Source organism: Hipposideros armiger, unplaced genomic scaffold (assembly GCF_001890085.2).
Source record: "Hipposideros armiger isolate ML-2016 unplaced genomic scaffold, ASM189008v1 scaffold_808, whole genome shotgun sequence".
NCBI classification, from domain to species: Eukaryota; Metazoa; Chordata; class Mammalia; order Chiroptera; family Hipposideridae; genus Hipposideros; species Hipposideros armiger.
In genome coordinates this window covers 663,638-680,538 of record NW_017732158.1, presented here as the reverse complement: position 1 = coordinate 680,538, position 16,901 = coordinate 663,638, and the positions used below count along the sequence as shown (strand labels likewise).

Sequence of the window (16,901 nt, the reverse complement as noted above, 5' to 3'; positions counted from 1 at the left end):
ACAAATAGAAGATCAATTTCAGTCCTCAAAGTAGATTTCCTTTTCTGGAATTGACAACATTCTCATAATTATATCAAGCGAGCATGCAAAATCGAAGCAACAACCTTTATCATGCCTTTACCTCTTTACAATGCCTTTAAAGGTCTCCAAAGTATATGCACAGTTAGTGTTTATCAACATTTTAAAGGAGTGTCAATATTGCTGAAAATAGAGTAGAACCTGGGCTAAAAGGAAAAGCTTAAGCCTAGGTATTTTTGGAGAGGATTATACAACTAAGAATTATCAAATCAAAATATTACTTTGTAAAATATAATATGTACATTTTACATTTGCCAGTACGTGGCAATTTAGAATCAGAATTTCAGAGCTGACGCAACTGAGGCTAAGTTAAAGGGCTGTCGCTAGGGCTTCTACTGGAAGAGGGGGGACTAGGATCTAGTTAAAATGTGCTCTATGACTGATTTAAAACTTGATTTGAGTAAGCATGCAGTAGTTAGTAACGCCCCCCCCCCAGTACCACCCAGTCTAATGAAAGTGGCCTCCTCCAGGAAATCAACATTTTACTGTTTATCTCCTCAATAGCACTCATCACTCCTTGTAATTATCTTGTTTATTTACGCTTTCCTTGTTTTGTTTCCTGAACTCCCACAGCACGTTGAGAGCAGGAGACTGACTGTCTCCCCTGACTTGGCAGGTGCCTGGCCCAGGGAGCATGCAAATATTCTCAGAATAAAGGCTGATGGGCGAATAGCTGAGAAGTCAGCACTGACTGAGTCTCCGCCCCACACTGCTGATGGTGCAGAGCAGCACAGAATTTGGTTCACACTCTTCACTACAATCCTGTGAGGTAGGATCACCATCAAGCCCGTTTGGTAGATCAAAGCACTGAGGTTCTGAGAAGTTAACTTGGCTGGGACAGGGAGGGTGAAACCCCAACTCATTCAAAGTCTCAGCATGAGCTGAGGAAGAGAGCTGATTTAATGTGTCAAGGTCACATTTCTGTAAGAGAAGGACACAGATCTAGCTAGAACTCAGAAGCAGAAAGAGACAAGTTGACAAAGTCAGGCCCAGGAGGATATGATACCCCCAAGAGCCGACCACGCCCAGAGCTCTCGATGAAGCACACGCTCTCAGGTTTGAGGCAATGTATGTGCGAGTGTGTGTGTGATTGTAAAGTCACTAAAGACAAGGAGACAAGGGACATGGGGAGGAAGGGGCATTCCCGGCCAAAGAAGCTCTATTAGTAAATATTAATCTGGAGAGTGATGACAACTTTAGTAATTTGGTGGAACTGAATCAAGGGGTTTTATGGGGGTAGAAAAGCAAAAACGGTTCGAGAGGCAGACAAAGGGCCTGATCATGAAGAGCCGTGTGTGACTGTAAAAGGTTTGGATTTTATTCTCTTATAAGCAACAGAGATCCACTATCAAGTCCTAAACCTATGAGTGGCATAACCATTTTTGCATTTCTTTCAGATTGCTCTGAAAATTAGTTTGGAGGAATTCAAACTCGAAGTCAGAGACATTTACTTAGGAGGTTATGTCAGCAGTCAGGATGATGAGGGCCTGACTAAGGCGTGTGTAACTGTCTAGATCCCGGCAATGTAAGCAAAGGAACAGCTTTCCCTAGACAGAAATGGGTTTGAAGAAGGGGGAAAAAAGTTGCTCAGTTTTAACATAGTCAGTTTGAAGTGATCACGTGATACCTAAAAGCTACCCATATGACAAATTTGAGAAATCCGAGCTTAAGCAGTGTAACTGTTCTCCTCATTTCAGGGCTCTTCAGTGCCTCTACTATGCTAAATCCCTCCCATAGGGGCTGGATAGAACATGCAGTGTCTACCAAACTTATCTGAACAAGAATGTTTTTCCCAGGCTACCTATTTCTCAGGACAATGGGCTTCCTTGGGAAATGCTGTTCTAGAAGTTATCACCTGTATTAAGGTTAGAAAATTGAAGAGTTCTTTGAACTAGCTCAAAAACAATTAGAAAGCAGACCAAAAAATGAACTTGAATAATCGTTCAGGTGTATAAAGAATGATCTTTGGCTCCATGGCTCATGTACTAGAGTTCTATAAGATGTGGTAAAACAGAAAAATCTGACGAGTATTAAATAACCCCATGAAATAGACCAGCAAAGAGAGCGAAATAGATAGAGGGTCCTAAAAAGCTCAGCTCTGTGCAAAAACAAAGGGGAATACTGCTAATGATGCAGAAATTGTGTTAACAACCAGACACATACATATACATATACATAAGCTGTCCCCTCCTACTCAGCCTTAATACAAAGGAGGCCTTGGAACAAACTTTCTTTGTTCAGGAAGGAATCCCTGGAGAGCTCTCCCTTAGTTATGTAAATACAGGGAAGCCACCTACTGCTCAGGGGGGAGAAATTGAAGGAGGCCTTTGTGGGCTGACAGAGGTGGACCCCTCACAGTACCCCTGGTAGGCTGAGCCTGCTGGAGGCTGGACGTGGGCTGATGCGCAGGAAAAGTCCAAGACCTTCTGGGTGGAAAGAGACCAGAGATCCCCAATGCTGCTCTGAGAGCGGAAGTTGGTACCCCCGTAGGGGCCAAAAAAGGAGGCCCTGACCCAAACTTGCTGGAAAGAAAGGTCACCAGGCGCTCCTAAAGAGAATTCACTGCAAAGCTGAGGAAATGTGGCCTGGCCAGGCTCAACACAGAGGCTAGAATGTTCCAGAGGCAGAAGGAAGCTGGTTTGGGTGGAGTGGAGCTGAGCGGGGCTGGAATTACAGGGCACGGCAGCATCAGAGCTGGCGAAGGAACCACACAAGACCAGTCCTCATGGTACTTGCAAAGCATGAGTGATTGGGGCTCTGTGGACTGCAAAAGCCCCAGAGACTTGAATAATTTAGGATGGAAAATTCTTCGAGAGAGAAACGTCAAACTTCTAATACGAGTGGGAGTTCAAATAACTGTAAAAAAAGATAATATTTACATGTCAAAGTGATTCATCCTGGGTATATATGGATATATGAAAAGATGTTTCTAGTTGTTGATCAATATGCATGCATGAGCCAATAAGGATTTTCCAAGTCATGCCAAGGTGAGGTCCATGAGGCCACCTGTACCCAAGAAAAGCTGAGGAGCCTTTGGTTGAGGGTTTCCTTGTGACTGGGAAAGCCAGGCAGAGTTCCAAAGAGACACACAGGTACTAGGAAACCATCACAGGTTCTCAGGTATTGCTGGGCCGGGACACACGTGTTGCTTTGCAGGGGGAGCTTCCAAGCTCACATGAGGTTTGGAAGCAGGGCCTGGGGATGCGGAGACTCACTTGTCATCCAGGTATAAATACTGAGAGGCTGGCCTGGGGTAACAGCACAGCCTGGGCAGGAAGAGGGCCTTGTCCCCTTATACATACACCCTGAGGTGTACACATCAGGCTGGGAAGGGTGGAAAAGTGAAAACACACTGTAGGATGCAGCCGAAGCACTCACATAAGACACGAAGTAAGGGATTACAGATGGGACAGAAACCTGAGCTCACAATGTAAAGACGGCTTGATAGAAGCAGGTCTCTGCTAAGAAGCTATGTAGGGGGGGGGAGGGGAACACCACAGCTTCTTAATGGAGATAATATAGAGTTGTGAATTTCCATTACACGAACAATTTTAAAGCTTTTTCTACATTAAGTTAACTATGTATCCCTTGGTTTTCTCAGCAAGCTCAAATTTATTTTTAAATGGCAATGCATTTACAATGCTGAAGACCCAAATCTCCTCCAAGCCTGAATCTGATATAGCTGCTAATTTGGTTTATACCCTGGGGGGGGGGGCATTTGCTGAGTGTTAAGGCATCAACTACCTTCAGTGAAAAATTCATTGCAGATCTCTAAACTTTCTATGCAAACAAATGAAAAACCTACATGTTCTTACCACAAAAGCCCAGAAAAATACAAGGTATAAATAACCATATGTGTGCCTATATACATACACATGTGTGTGTACTGTAATTTTCTTAATACTCTGAGCCAGAAATAAACTAAGTTTCAAGAAAATACCACTAGAATCATCTTTTTTACTTGACCCGTATCCACATTCAGAACTCTGAATGATCTATATCTCTGCAAACTATCGGTTCCAGGCTGGATCTAAATTCATATACTTGATCATTTATCGAGCAACATGCCAGGCACTTTACATTAACCAATTTTCACAACAATTCTGTATGGTAGAAATTATAGACAAAGAAACTGAGGATTAGAAGGGTGAGGTGACAGCTCAGTGGTCACAGAATCCTGTAGGGTTTTCTGACTTCTTAGACCATTTTGTTCAAATCAATAACTATCCCTAAGTGCTATTCATTTCCAGGTGATAGAGTAAGAGGCTCCTTTAAGTCCTTTTTACCCTGAGGTTTTCAGGTCATCTTCAAATCACTCTGTATGGTCCAAATATAAAGACACAACTGGGGGCCTTGGGAGGAAGTCAGTTCTCGGTCTGCAGAGGCATGTGTGCCCATTTCTTGACCTTGTAATGCACAAACGTGGGAAGGATGTCTGATGACAGAGAGTCTCTTCCAAACCTGAAGACCCATGACACTCCTTGAGTCCATGGTAATGAATAGAAAGCATTTACCACAAAGCTGAGATTACACTTTATTTAATTCTTTACATGCTGCAAAACAGAAATGTTCTAGGACTGTGTTCATGTCTCCTCTCCTATATATGGCAGAAGATGCAGAGGCTACAGAATGGTCTCCAAGTTGGTAATGGAAGAAAGGTTCACATGTCTACACAACTGAAGTCATCTGAGAAAACCAGGTCCCTTACATTTCTCACACTTTGGTTGCAAGAACTAAGGAAAGCTGACTTGAGGAAGAAAAAAAGAAAGAATGCATTGGCTCATGTCATGGAAAAATCCACAGATGTATGTGTTTGGGCTTTGGGCACTGCTTGAGTCCAGCCTTACATGATACCACTAGGATCCTCCTTAGCTCTGCTCCCTCTGAACCGGGTCTGTTTTGAAACTGCATGTGGTACCCAGATGGCTGAGCTCCTCCAAGCCCCATATCCACACTCTCCCATAGCAGGAGGAAAGCAAAACAAAACTGCTATGCAAATGTCTTAACATATATGGGTCCCAACTGACTGCCCCATCCCCAAACCCATCTCTATGGCCAGAGGGATGGGATTTTCTATTAACAATTGATTAAACCATCCAAACAACATGATTGGAAAAGGGAAAAGGGTGGTTTCTCAAAGGAGATCCAAGGCCACAGGAGGGAAAAAGGAGGATGTGCAGAATGAAGTAGATTACGTTATACCACATTAGAAAGAACAAAGCTGATTTCCTAATCTTGCTCCTCCAATATCATTAGTCCTGGCACTCAACTTACAATTCAGCCCCTATGTATACCATTGAATCTGAAGCCAATTAACACTAGTAATGACAGTTACTAGTAATATTAGTAACAATAAAAATAATAGCTACTACTTATCAACAGTACATGCTTTGGACCTAGATACTGTATTAAGCACTTCACATATATTATTTCATTTCTCCTCTAACCTCAATTTTTAGATGAAGAAACTAAGCTCAAAGAGGGTAAGTAACTTGCCCAAGATCACACACTCATAAAGAATATAGCCAGAATTCAAGCTGAGATCCGACTTAGAAACCATGTTTTAACCAAAACCCGACACTACTTCTTCATAATGTTCATACCTATGTCCCTGACCCACCCTTAAGCTGATGTTATGTCTTCCTTCTGTCCTGGACCTTAACACATTGAAACTTTCCCACTGCTGCTAAAATCTTTGGCCATGTGTGTGACTCTCTTTGATTGGAGAAAACATGTCACCTTACACTTGCAAGGTGCTTTACAATACTTGAAACAACAGATGTGAAGTCTGTGGGAAGCAGGAAGCAGGCCCTTCACCCACCCAGAGTCGCCAGGGGGAGGAACTGACTTCATCACTCATCTGGGCAGCAACAGCCTGGTTTCTATTACCCACTAGAAGTGGTCTCATTAAAGAAGAATTACATGTGCTTCTGCACTGTAAATGTGCCAACAGAAAGCTCAGTAGGAAACGTCTGCAAACGGCAAAAATGTTCATCAGAAAATGACAATCTGAACAAAGGAAGAGAAAATCCTATATATGCAGCACGGAAGTAAGCAAATTTATAGATCATGTTGCAATGGAAAAAGGAATCAATAATTTCTAATATTCTGGGGTGGGGGGATGGTTTTTATTACATTTCTGAAGCAAAGAAGTCAACTAATAAGATTTTACTTTTTTTGTTTCTAGAAAGTCAGAAAAGGATCCATCTTTTTTTAAAGTAAGAAAGTGAATGATTTTTCGGCTTTACACAAAAACACAAACCCAAAGCCAGAGAGAAGCTGAAAGGGTTCTTAAAAGGACACCCAAGCTCCGCCCACCTCAGAGCAAGGACAAGACTCAGCAAGACAAGGATTCCATGCCTTTCCGGAACCTTTCTCAGTATTTAGCCATCCTGAGAGTGAGAGTCAGTTACCCTCCAGGCCTCTGTTGACTCCTAAATAAGTTCAAGTCACTAAGCTCACTCTCCACCTCTGTGTGATAGTTTCAAAAAGTCAGGAATAGAAAGTATTCAGAACTATTATTCTAATTTTTGTTGACATATGAGTCGGAATTGAAATGAATATCCTACTGACATTAGGTAAAGAGCCCAATACCAGAAACTCAAGGAGACGCTACAAGGCAAAATTTTTATAAGTACTTCTAGAGTGCCCAAAATGTGTGCCCTTCACCATTTCATAAGTTACATGAAAAAAAGTATCACTCATTTGTGCTGATTAGCACTTTCCCAGAATTTTCCTGATTTCCAAAAGAACACACATCCATATCAAAGTCTAGGATTCAAGGCAGATTTCCTGAATCCAAAATTGAGGAAAAGCTCGGACAAATATTAGGCAGAATACACCACGAAGAGGAAAGAGGGAGGGAGTATAGCTAAAAATTGATTGTGTGTGTACAGACACGAATCTGGGAAACATTTGTCTATTGAGACTCATTAGCCTTAACCACAATTATACACAGATTTGTGCAGTATCCTAAAGTTCTCCTCTTTCTAAAGATACAGTGTAATTAGATGCCAAGGGACAGATCACTTGTGCTTTTTAATTTTGTAAATTCCTTTGGTTTTCTCCTATGAGTTCATCCTTTTCTCTGAGCATCCACACAACAGCAAGACCCAAAACATAGATGGCAAACAAGGAAAGCAGAGACCTGGGAACAGGGAAGGCCTGAGCTCCAGATCCTGCTGTGTTGTATCCTCAAGTCCAGAGACCTCAAAGTCACCATTCAACTCCCCATCTCTCAGCTTCCTCATCTGAAAAATGGTAACATTTACTCGCTTTCTTCACAAGACTATTTTGAGAATCAAATGAGATCAGTAATTGAAGTTGTGCGAAAGCTTCAAAATGCTACAAAAACATTAGATACTGTTATCACAATCTATTCTGGAGCAAAAAGGTGCCAAATATATGAGAATGTGAATCCTAGATTCACTATTTGTATGAAGTGAGGTGGAGAGAGGCACACAGAACAGCTATTTCTCATTTTAAGTTAATTGAATATTGAATTAAATCCCAAGGAATGGAGAGAAATAAACTCACCTGTCTATGTTCTATTAAAATTTACTTTCACAATATCAGGAATTATTTTGTCTCTAAATTAACAGTCTAGTCATGTTTTTCAAGCTTAAAAATTTTAAACTGCATGAATTATCCAAATTTGGTTGCTTACAATCTAGGCTCTGTAAATAGTATCATGGGGATTTGTGTGAGGGTTGAGTTAATATGTGCAAAGTCCTTAGGACCTTGCTGGCTTGTGGTACCTGCTATGTGAATAGGTATAGCAGTGAAGAATCAGCCAGATCTGGATTCAAACCATTGCTCCAATCTCTACTAGATATGTGATCATGAGGAAAATAAAAGTATTTACACCTCATATAGGTTGTTATGAGGATTAAAAAATGATATATATAGATAGATATAAAGATGATATAGATATAGATATAAATTTAAAAGATACCTGCTATATTGAAAGTGTTCAATAAGTGATGGTATTGATGGTTTTGCTTAGAATAATTATATTTAATAGTAGTAATGCTGGTAAAGTATGGAGCAGTACCCTAAATTCGTCAATTTTCAATGGCTTATTTAAGCCTTATACAGTTTTGAAGAGCTAGCTGCACCAATCTTGGCAGTAACAAAAATGTATGTGATTAACTGAAAGTGGTAAGTAGAGGATCAAGTTCTCAGCCACAATCCCAAGTTTAATTCTGTTTTCAACTTACCACTTCCAAAATATTTTCAGTAGCCAGAAACATATTTACCCATGAGAAGCATACAGTTTATTACTTTACATTCCACTTTTTTATAACCTCAGCTCTTCCACAAAGCATCTGTTGTCTAATCAATCTAGCAAGCACTGTTATTATTCCACTTGACTAACGCCATGCGTTTCTAAAGAATTTATGATTTTCCAGTCTTTGTCAACACCATTTCTTGCAAATTTAAATAAAATATGAAGAGCTCCTGAGCTTTTTAAAGTCAGGGCTTTTTTTTTTCCGTTTTTCATTTCCCCAATTAATTTTCATTTCCCCAAAAGAGAGGGTGAAAAGAAAGGAAAAACCAAAGATTTTATAAAAAAAAACAGGGGAAGGTTCAAAAGATAGTAAAAGAAGTATGTTTGTAAGCTGTTAAGGAATTTTGCAGGGTCAACAGCTTAGGGGACTGTCCACCTCACCTGAGGTGCTATCTGATTCTTCTTTGTCTTCACAGCTTCATTTCATGGCCACAGACAAATATGCTAGCACCTCCTTACTAGGAAGTTTATTTTCAGTTCCTTGTACTTATTATCAGATGTTATTCTCCATCACTTTTTTGGACCTCAGAGCAGTTAAAGCACAGCTTGCCAGAGAAAAGGGGAATCTTAGAAACCATGTTCCTATACCCATTTCCTTTTGTGCAGACTTCCAAGCTGGCAGGTGGTCTGATGGAGAAGACTGGGGACTTCCAGAAGATTGCAAAGTAACTCTTGGTCAAGAATCCCACCCTTCCCTCTCCTGGTGGCTTCCCCGTCTTGCTTCACTTCAGCATCAAATTTCTTATGTTTCTGTTTTAAGTTTGTGTTATTTACTCCCATCGCCAAGCAAACCAATCCATTGCTTAATTTTTATTTTATAACCAAAGTGCTCCATCTTAGAAATCAAATACTGTCACCCACAAACAGACTTTTGATGAGATACTAGCACGTGAATTCGTTTGTTTCCTTCCTATGTGCTTATTCTCATGATGCAATCATGTAAGCAGGAACTACAATCAAGTCATCTTAATTACCTGACTCTTTTATGGCTTCTGAAATTTAACTTTATGCCCAGTGACTACAAAACAAATTATCATAACTTTTAAAACAATGATTTCAGTCACCTATCATACACAAGTATTTGGTATACACACAGTAGCCATAAACATTAAAACATTTCCATGTGACAAATATCATAGAAATCCAACAAATCCAACATATATCTGCTGGAATCCATGCAAAGGAGTTATTCAACAATCTCAAGCATTTCAGTGAGTCATGTCTTTCCCATTTCAAAATAGAGAAAGGGTCCTCAACAGAAGATTCTCAACTTCCAAAAATTCGGATTCGGATATAGAGAAGACTGGAGGGAAAGAATACTGGTCCTCAGGCATGAAGGCCCAACGAACTATCTAAAGGATGGACCAGGATAATTCTACCCTCCTAGGTAGCTAGCAGGAAAACTTAACCTCTGGATGAAAGATTCCCCTTATTACAGTCTCATTGAGACAGTTGCTACTGCTACTTATTTTTTTGGCTAAGTCACCCATGTGAAATTCAACTACATAATTCAGATATGTGGAGCACTTAAGTCACGTCCTACTTCAACAAGATAAGAAACAATAAGTATTTGATTAAATGTTCTCCAACAAGTATATAAAAATAAAATGTGATTACCTTTCCAAAGTCACGAACATCAAACAGGTCAAACGCCTCGAAGAGTTCACTCTTTCTCATTCCAAATGTCTCACAACAGGCCGTGAGGAATGTCCTTATGTTCTTCAAACAGAGAAACTGAGGAATGGGAAACAGCTGTTAGTATGTAGTGAATCATTCTGAATGCCAGCTATCCTCTGGCCCACCCAGAATGCTATAAAAATGGCAAGGAAGAACCCCTCGGCTTTTTTCAGTAATTCCTTTAGCATTATTTATCGAATATATAGTCTCTCTCCCACAGAGGGGACACAGCTGTGAACAAGGCAGACAAAATTTCTATCCTCATAAAGCTTACATTCTAATGAGAAAAGACAGACAAGAACCAGCCTAGCAAGCAAAACTAAAAACAGTAAATGTTTTTATTTTCATATAGTACAATAATAAGCGCAATAGAGAAAAAGCCAGGAGGAGGGTCCAGGAGAGGTGGTGGGGGTGGGAGAGCTTAAATATGGTGGCTACAGGTGTGAGAAGAGGACAGGGAAGCAGGGATTTGCAGGTGGTGACAGAGCAGCCATGGCAGGATTACAGGCCAGAGCACATCAGCCTAAAGTAGGACCCCACCCCAGAGCCCTGAGCAGAACTGTCTGTGTAAGGAGTCACTGTGGCTAGAGCAGAGGGAGTGACAAAGGGAAAGGTAGGTGGTGAGCTAGGAAGGTAATGGGATCAGAGGGTGACAGACTTTCACTCTGAGACAGGAAGTCACTGCAGGCCTTGGGCCAGAGGAGCAAGATGATGAGATGCTTTAAAAAGGGTCTTCAGGCCTTTGTTTTCGGTGGAGAATGAAAGGGGCTGGAGAAAGGATGGAGACAGGCAAACCAGATAGGAGGCTATTGCAATAATCCAGGTGAAAGACACCGGTGGAAAGACCGGCTGTTACATTTTGTCTCTGTTAAATGTGAGGTGCCTATTAGTCATCCAATGCGATGTGAGGCAGCAGGCAACTGAATATACCAGTCTGGAGTCCGGGGTACAGGTGTGTACTCCAGACATAAAGTTGGCAGTCTTGAGAGTAAACAGAACGCTTTTAACTATGATATTGTCTAAGGGGCCAGGCAATCTTAGGAGATCGGGAAAAGAGGGTGTGCTCACAAAGAGGCCAAGAAGAGTGACCAGTGAGGAAGGGCAAGCAGGCCAATGGGTTTTCCCTGAAGCCAAGGAAAGAAAGTGTTCCTAGGAAGGAGCGATGAACTGTGTCAGCAGCTGCAAATGGTCCAATAAGATCTTAACCAAACGCTGTCCATGGAATCTGGCAGTGTGAAGGTCATGAGTACACCTAGACAAAAGCAGGTACCATGTGGGCGGCTGGGGTGAAAGGCTGCTTGGAGCGGATTCAAGAGACAATGGAAAGAGAGAGAGTGAAGAGAGAATATAGGCTCCTGAGGAGTTTTGCTACAGAGGGAACCAGAGGATTGAGGAGTTAGGCAGAAAGAGAGAGAGGTTAAGGAAGGACTTTTTAAAAATAATGTTGGCTGTTACAGCATGTTTCTACTCTGAGAGGAGTGAGTTGGTAGAGAGTGGAAAGTTAGTCATGCAAGAGAGAGGGACAGCCACCCAAATGAAGCCCTTGCGTTGGTAAAGGGAGGGGGACCTGGTTGGCAAGTGGAGAAGGTGACCTTGGGGAAGAGCCTGCTCAGCTCACCACCATCAGCAGGAGGGCTATGGACAACCTTTAACACCAACAGAATTCACTTTCATTACGTAAAAGACTCAGCTCCACCCAAGCAAAGTACACACATATCCTGAGTGAATTCTTTTTGGAAAGATGAGCGGCAACGGCACACATAAAAATAAAATTATTGCCCTCTAGTATGCGAGAGACCTATGAACTAATTATTGCTTCTTTGTTTTCTTTTTTTAAGCACTGTCAATGTTTTGTTTTTCGTCTCAGTTTGCTTTTTAATTCACAGAAGGTACATTTTACTTCCTCTACATTTGAAACGTTCAGATTTTTCATGGGCTTAACTCAGTCGCAGTTTTACCCTTTACAGGAATCCTTCTCAGATGCTTAATATTTCAGGAGGGGTTAAAACCACAGGGGAAGCTTCATTACCCCTTTGAAGCACAAAGACAGCAGCCAAAGGCATGTGCAGTTACTGCTTTCACTTTAAAAAATTCATAAGGGACCTTTATGACACAGAATCACTCTGCATGTAGCTCTTCCACACAGAATTGCTTATTTACAGATTAAAAGCCTTGCATTCTGCCAAGATAGACAACAATTATTCTCTTGGGGATTGTGCAACGGCTCTCTTGCAATATTTTTTACATAATTAAGTGCCCAACTCATAGCTCACCAAGGAACAAAAGCATAATTGCACATGCCACCCTCTAAAAATTTCTCACCAAACTCAAATTTTCCCCCAGTGGAGGAAAACCTACAGTAAACTTCCACTCAGGTGCTTTGATCTTTAATTCAGAAAAGCAAGTATTGCTGAAATGTACTCATTATTACATACATACAAGAGAAAATTTAAAAACAGTCCTTCCCCTTCTTTCTGGAACCAGTCTTAACCTTACTTACCCCTCAACCAATTCAATTCCATTCAATTCCACAAATATTTATTGGATTTGAAAAAGGTCATTAGTATGCTCTCGCTTTTTCAAACAATCATCAAATTTGGTCACCCCTTTATGTTTTTTTCCTCAGTCAACAGTTTTTTAATGCCTACAACATTCCAGACACTGAAAATGTTAAAAATGAATAAAAAAACGTTCCGCCCCAAGCTTCTCTATTAATCTTAGCTGGAGATTTTCACAGTTATCCCAAATTTGGCTAATAACACTCGGATCACGCTTCACGCTCACGGATGTCTGGCTCTGTCCGAGTACAGGAACAGAGTTGTGGGCTAGAGGAAATGGACCCTAATGCCGCTGTGGACGCCCAGGACAGAGCCGGGCCTGCCAGCCTGCCCACCCACCCCAAGACTTCTGCTTTGTTGTCATCGTGTTAAATTTTTTATTCCAGTTTATTGTATTTTTTAAAAATTCAACCCAAAAGTTGAAAGAATGCAATGAACATTCCATCTACTCAACAACTCGAACATACTGCCCAAGTGCTTCTGTGTGCCAACTCTTCATTTATTCATAAAATTTGTTGTGCAGACTTCAAGGCACTTCACTTCTAAATAACTCAATATGCATCTCCTAGGAATAAAAATATTTTCCTACAAACCCACAATACCACTATCACACCTAGGAAAATTCATTCCATATTACCTAATATCCATTCCATATTCAAATTTCAATTGCCCACCCAATGTATTTTTACACTATTTGCCCCCAATCTAGGATCCAATTAAGTTTTACCCATTGCAGCTGGATGCTTTATCTTTGCAGTATCTTTTAATCTAAAAATCCTGCTGCCTTTTTTTTTTAATGACATTGACTTTTTGAAGACTCCAGACTACTTATCATATAGAAATGTCCCACATTTTGTATTTGTCTCATTATTCCCTCATAGTATCATTAAATGGGTTCTTCCATCACTGGTATTTCTTGTGAATCAAAAGCTAAGTCTAGGGCCGGCCAAGTGGCGCGTTGGTTAAGAACTGGCTTGGGATGCCAGAGGGCCCCGGTTCGGATCCCACATAAGAGGGCCAGTGACATTGCCCTCCACAGCTAAGATGCTGAACAACAGCTCAACCTGGAGCTGGGCTGCCGTGAGTCGCTGGCGATGGCGTAGGCTGCAGCCCCTGTTGCAGTGGGTTGCCATGGGCTACCCTGTGTAGCTGGCAGCCAGCGTGAGCGGCCGTCCAGAAGCCGGCGACTGATCTGCCTCGCGGTGAGCGCAATGATGGTGCCAACTTGGGCCAGTGAAGCAACGTCCTCCACAACTAGACTGAAGAACAAAAGGATAGCAACTTGTCTGTTCCCTTTCCCCCGATTCCCCAGCACTGCTCCCCTCCCCCCGATTCCCCAATAAAATATTTTAAAAAAAAGCTAAGTCTACATATAAGTTAAACAGTTTTAATAAAAATACTTCATACTGTGAACTTCATATTTCATCACATCCCAAGACACAAAATGTTAGATTATCCCATTATTGCTGCTGCTAAGCTTGATCTCTTGGTTAAGATAGTTACTGCTACATCTCTCTATTGGGGTACATGTCCCCCTTTATACCAGTAAAAAACCTGAGGTAATAATTTGGTACCATGAGGCTTTCCTATTTCCCAACAATTTTTCACAATGTACTTAGCATCCACTGATACTTCTTACTTTAATTATTCCATTTGGGGCTGCAAAATAGTGATGTTTTTCTAATTCTATCATTCCTTCCAGAGTTATTAGCTGGTATTCTTACCTAGAGAAAAGCTTTCCCTGCCCTTACTCTCCACGCCACACCCCCTTTTTTTTGCTTGTGTAATAATCAATTGCCATCATTATTCTTTTTGATGTTCGTATTGTCCCAAGTTTGACCACTGGGGGTCCTTTCAAACTGGTTCCTGTGTCCTCTTGACATGACTCCCATTTTCTTCATTTTCGTAAATCAAGTTGTCCCAGGTCCATATTTCCTCTGCTCTAGTTCTGCAATCAGCCATTTCTCCAAGCAGGTCTATTGCTATTTATGTGGTACATGTATTTAGAAACCAAAGTCTGAGCTGCTACTCCAAGATTACACAAACCAATTACATCAAATGAACCAATACCTCCACCCTTTGCTTAGGCAATGAATCACTTGCAACAGAAAGAGTTAATGTAAACAAGATTGGCCTAACTGGTCTCTAATGTACCCCTCAGATAATCCTATAATTTTCTTTGCGGAATGCCTAATAAGACAACTACTTTAAGAACAGAGTTCACTGAAGACAACTGATGAACCCAGGAGTTGGTTTTATGCCTAGAGATGTGATTCGTGTTTTGACACAAAATTATTTTAGAGCAAGTCTTTCTCCCCAGTTTGTAACTTCTATGAAATTAGAAGCCATCTGATAGTCCTTTTTATTATCTGCAGCAGCTTAAAACATTCTGCCTTCAGAGATGGTTGATGACACCCAAGGACAGACTCGCACATCTCATTAGTTTATAACCTTACCTTATGTTCGACCAAAAATTATACCACTTTGCTAAATCATCTATTTTACTTATATAATTTTAGGATTTCTTAGAATTTAGAATTAAGATTTTAGGAATCAAAATTAAATAATTTGAGGATTTTCAAAATATTAACTGTATCCACACGCTCTAGTTACCAAAATTAAAGATACACAAAATATCTAAGTAGCATTTTCTCACTTAATATTAGTGAGATGTTCCAGGCAAACAGCACTGTGTGTGCATGAGCATGAGACATGACGGAGCCTGTACTACTGGAGGGAGGGGAGCAGTGCGGGCAGGGCTGTACAGTGGAGCAGGACTTATGCGTAAATGTAAACAGGATTGCTTCCCTTTTTTTTATTTGAAAGGAACATCTACTTCTTTAAAATTGTGAGCAACAATGGACTAGCTCTCTTAACTTGAGGTTAAATAACAGGAAAAACCTCCACAGCTCATTGTGAAATGAGTTATTTCAATCCCAACTGAGAAATGATAGATACCTTGAGGGAAAGTAGATGATTTCTTTTTTTGGGGGGAGGAGCGTTTTTTTTCTATTAAATTTATTGGGGTGACATTGGTTAGTAAAATTATGCAGGTTTCAGATGTACAATTCTGTAATACTCATCTATATATCACCTTGTGTGTTCACCACCTAGTGTCAGTTCTCCTTCCATCACCATATATTTGACCTCTTTTACCTCTTCTAACCATTCCCTTCCCCCCTTACCCTTTGGTAACTACTAAACTGTTGTCTGTGTGTATGAGCTTTTGTTTGCCTTGTTCATTTGTTGCTTTCAGTTTTATATCCCACAGATAAGTGGAATCATATGGTTCTCAGCTTTTTCTGTCTGACTTATTTCACTTAGCATGATAATCTCAAGATCTATCCATGTGTCACAAATGGCAGTATTTCATCTTTTCTTATGGCAGAATAGTATTCCATTGTGTATCTATACCACATCTTCTTTAGCCAATCATCTTTCAAAGGATACTTCAGTTGTTTCCATGTCTTGGCCACTCTGACTAATGCTGCAATGAACATAGGATTACATATATCTTTACAGATAATGTTTTCAGATTTTTGGGGTAGATACCCAAGAAAGGGGGTGCTGGGTCTTATGGTAATTCTATTCTTAATTTTTTGAGGAACTTCCATACTGTTTTCCATACTGGCTGCAGCAATTTACATTCCCACCAGCATTGTATGAGGGTTCCTTTTTCTCCATTGCCTCTCCAATACTTGTGATTCCTTGTCTTGTTGATAATAGCCATTCTAATAGGTGTGAGGTGGTATCTCATTGTGGTTTTGATTTGCATTTCCCTAATAGCTAATGAAGTTGAGCATCTTTTCATATATTGTTGCTGTTTGTATGTCTTCTTGAGAGAAGTGTCTATTCATGTCCTCTGGCCTTTTTTAATTGGATTGTTTTTCTGTTATTGAGTTGTATGAGTTCTTTATATATTTTGGATATTAGCCCCTTATCAGAGGTGTTGCTTGCAAAAATCTTCTCCCATTCAGTTGGTTGCCTCTTTGTTTTGTTGACTGTTTCTTTTTCTGTGCAGAAGCTTTCTAGTTTGATATAGTCCCATTCATTTATTTTTGTTTTTGCGTCCCTTGCCTTTGAGGTCAAATTCATAAAATCCTCTCTAAACCCAAGGCCCATTAAGTTTAGTACCTGTGCTTTCTTCTACACAATTCATTGTTTCAGGTCTTATATTTAGGTCTTTAATCCATTTTAAGTTAATTTTGGCATATAGTGACAGACAGCAGTCTAGTAGTTTCATTCTTTTGCACATGGCGTTCCAATTTTCCTAGCACCATTTATTAAAGAGGCTTTTT

General features: G+C 40.5%; 1 protein-coding gene across 1 annotated transcript in view; it reads right to left on the bottom strand.

The window, feature by feature from the left end:
- LOC109374297 (guanine nucleotide exchange factor VAV3) overlaps positions 1 to 16,901 on the bottom strand; it is a 311,672-nt gene that overhangs the window by 192,493 nt on the left and 102,278 nt on the right. The window contains exon 2 of the mRNA XM_019628800.1: positions 9,986 to 10,102. Within this exon, the coding sequence (XP_019484345.1) occupies positions 9,986 to 10,102 (117 nt within the window). The remainder of the gene's footprint in view (positions 1 to 9,985; positions 10,103 to 16,901) is intronic.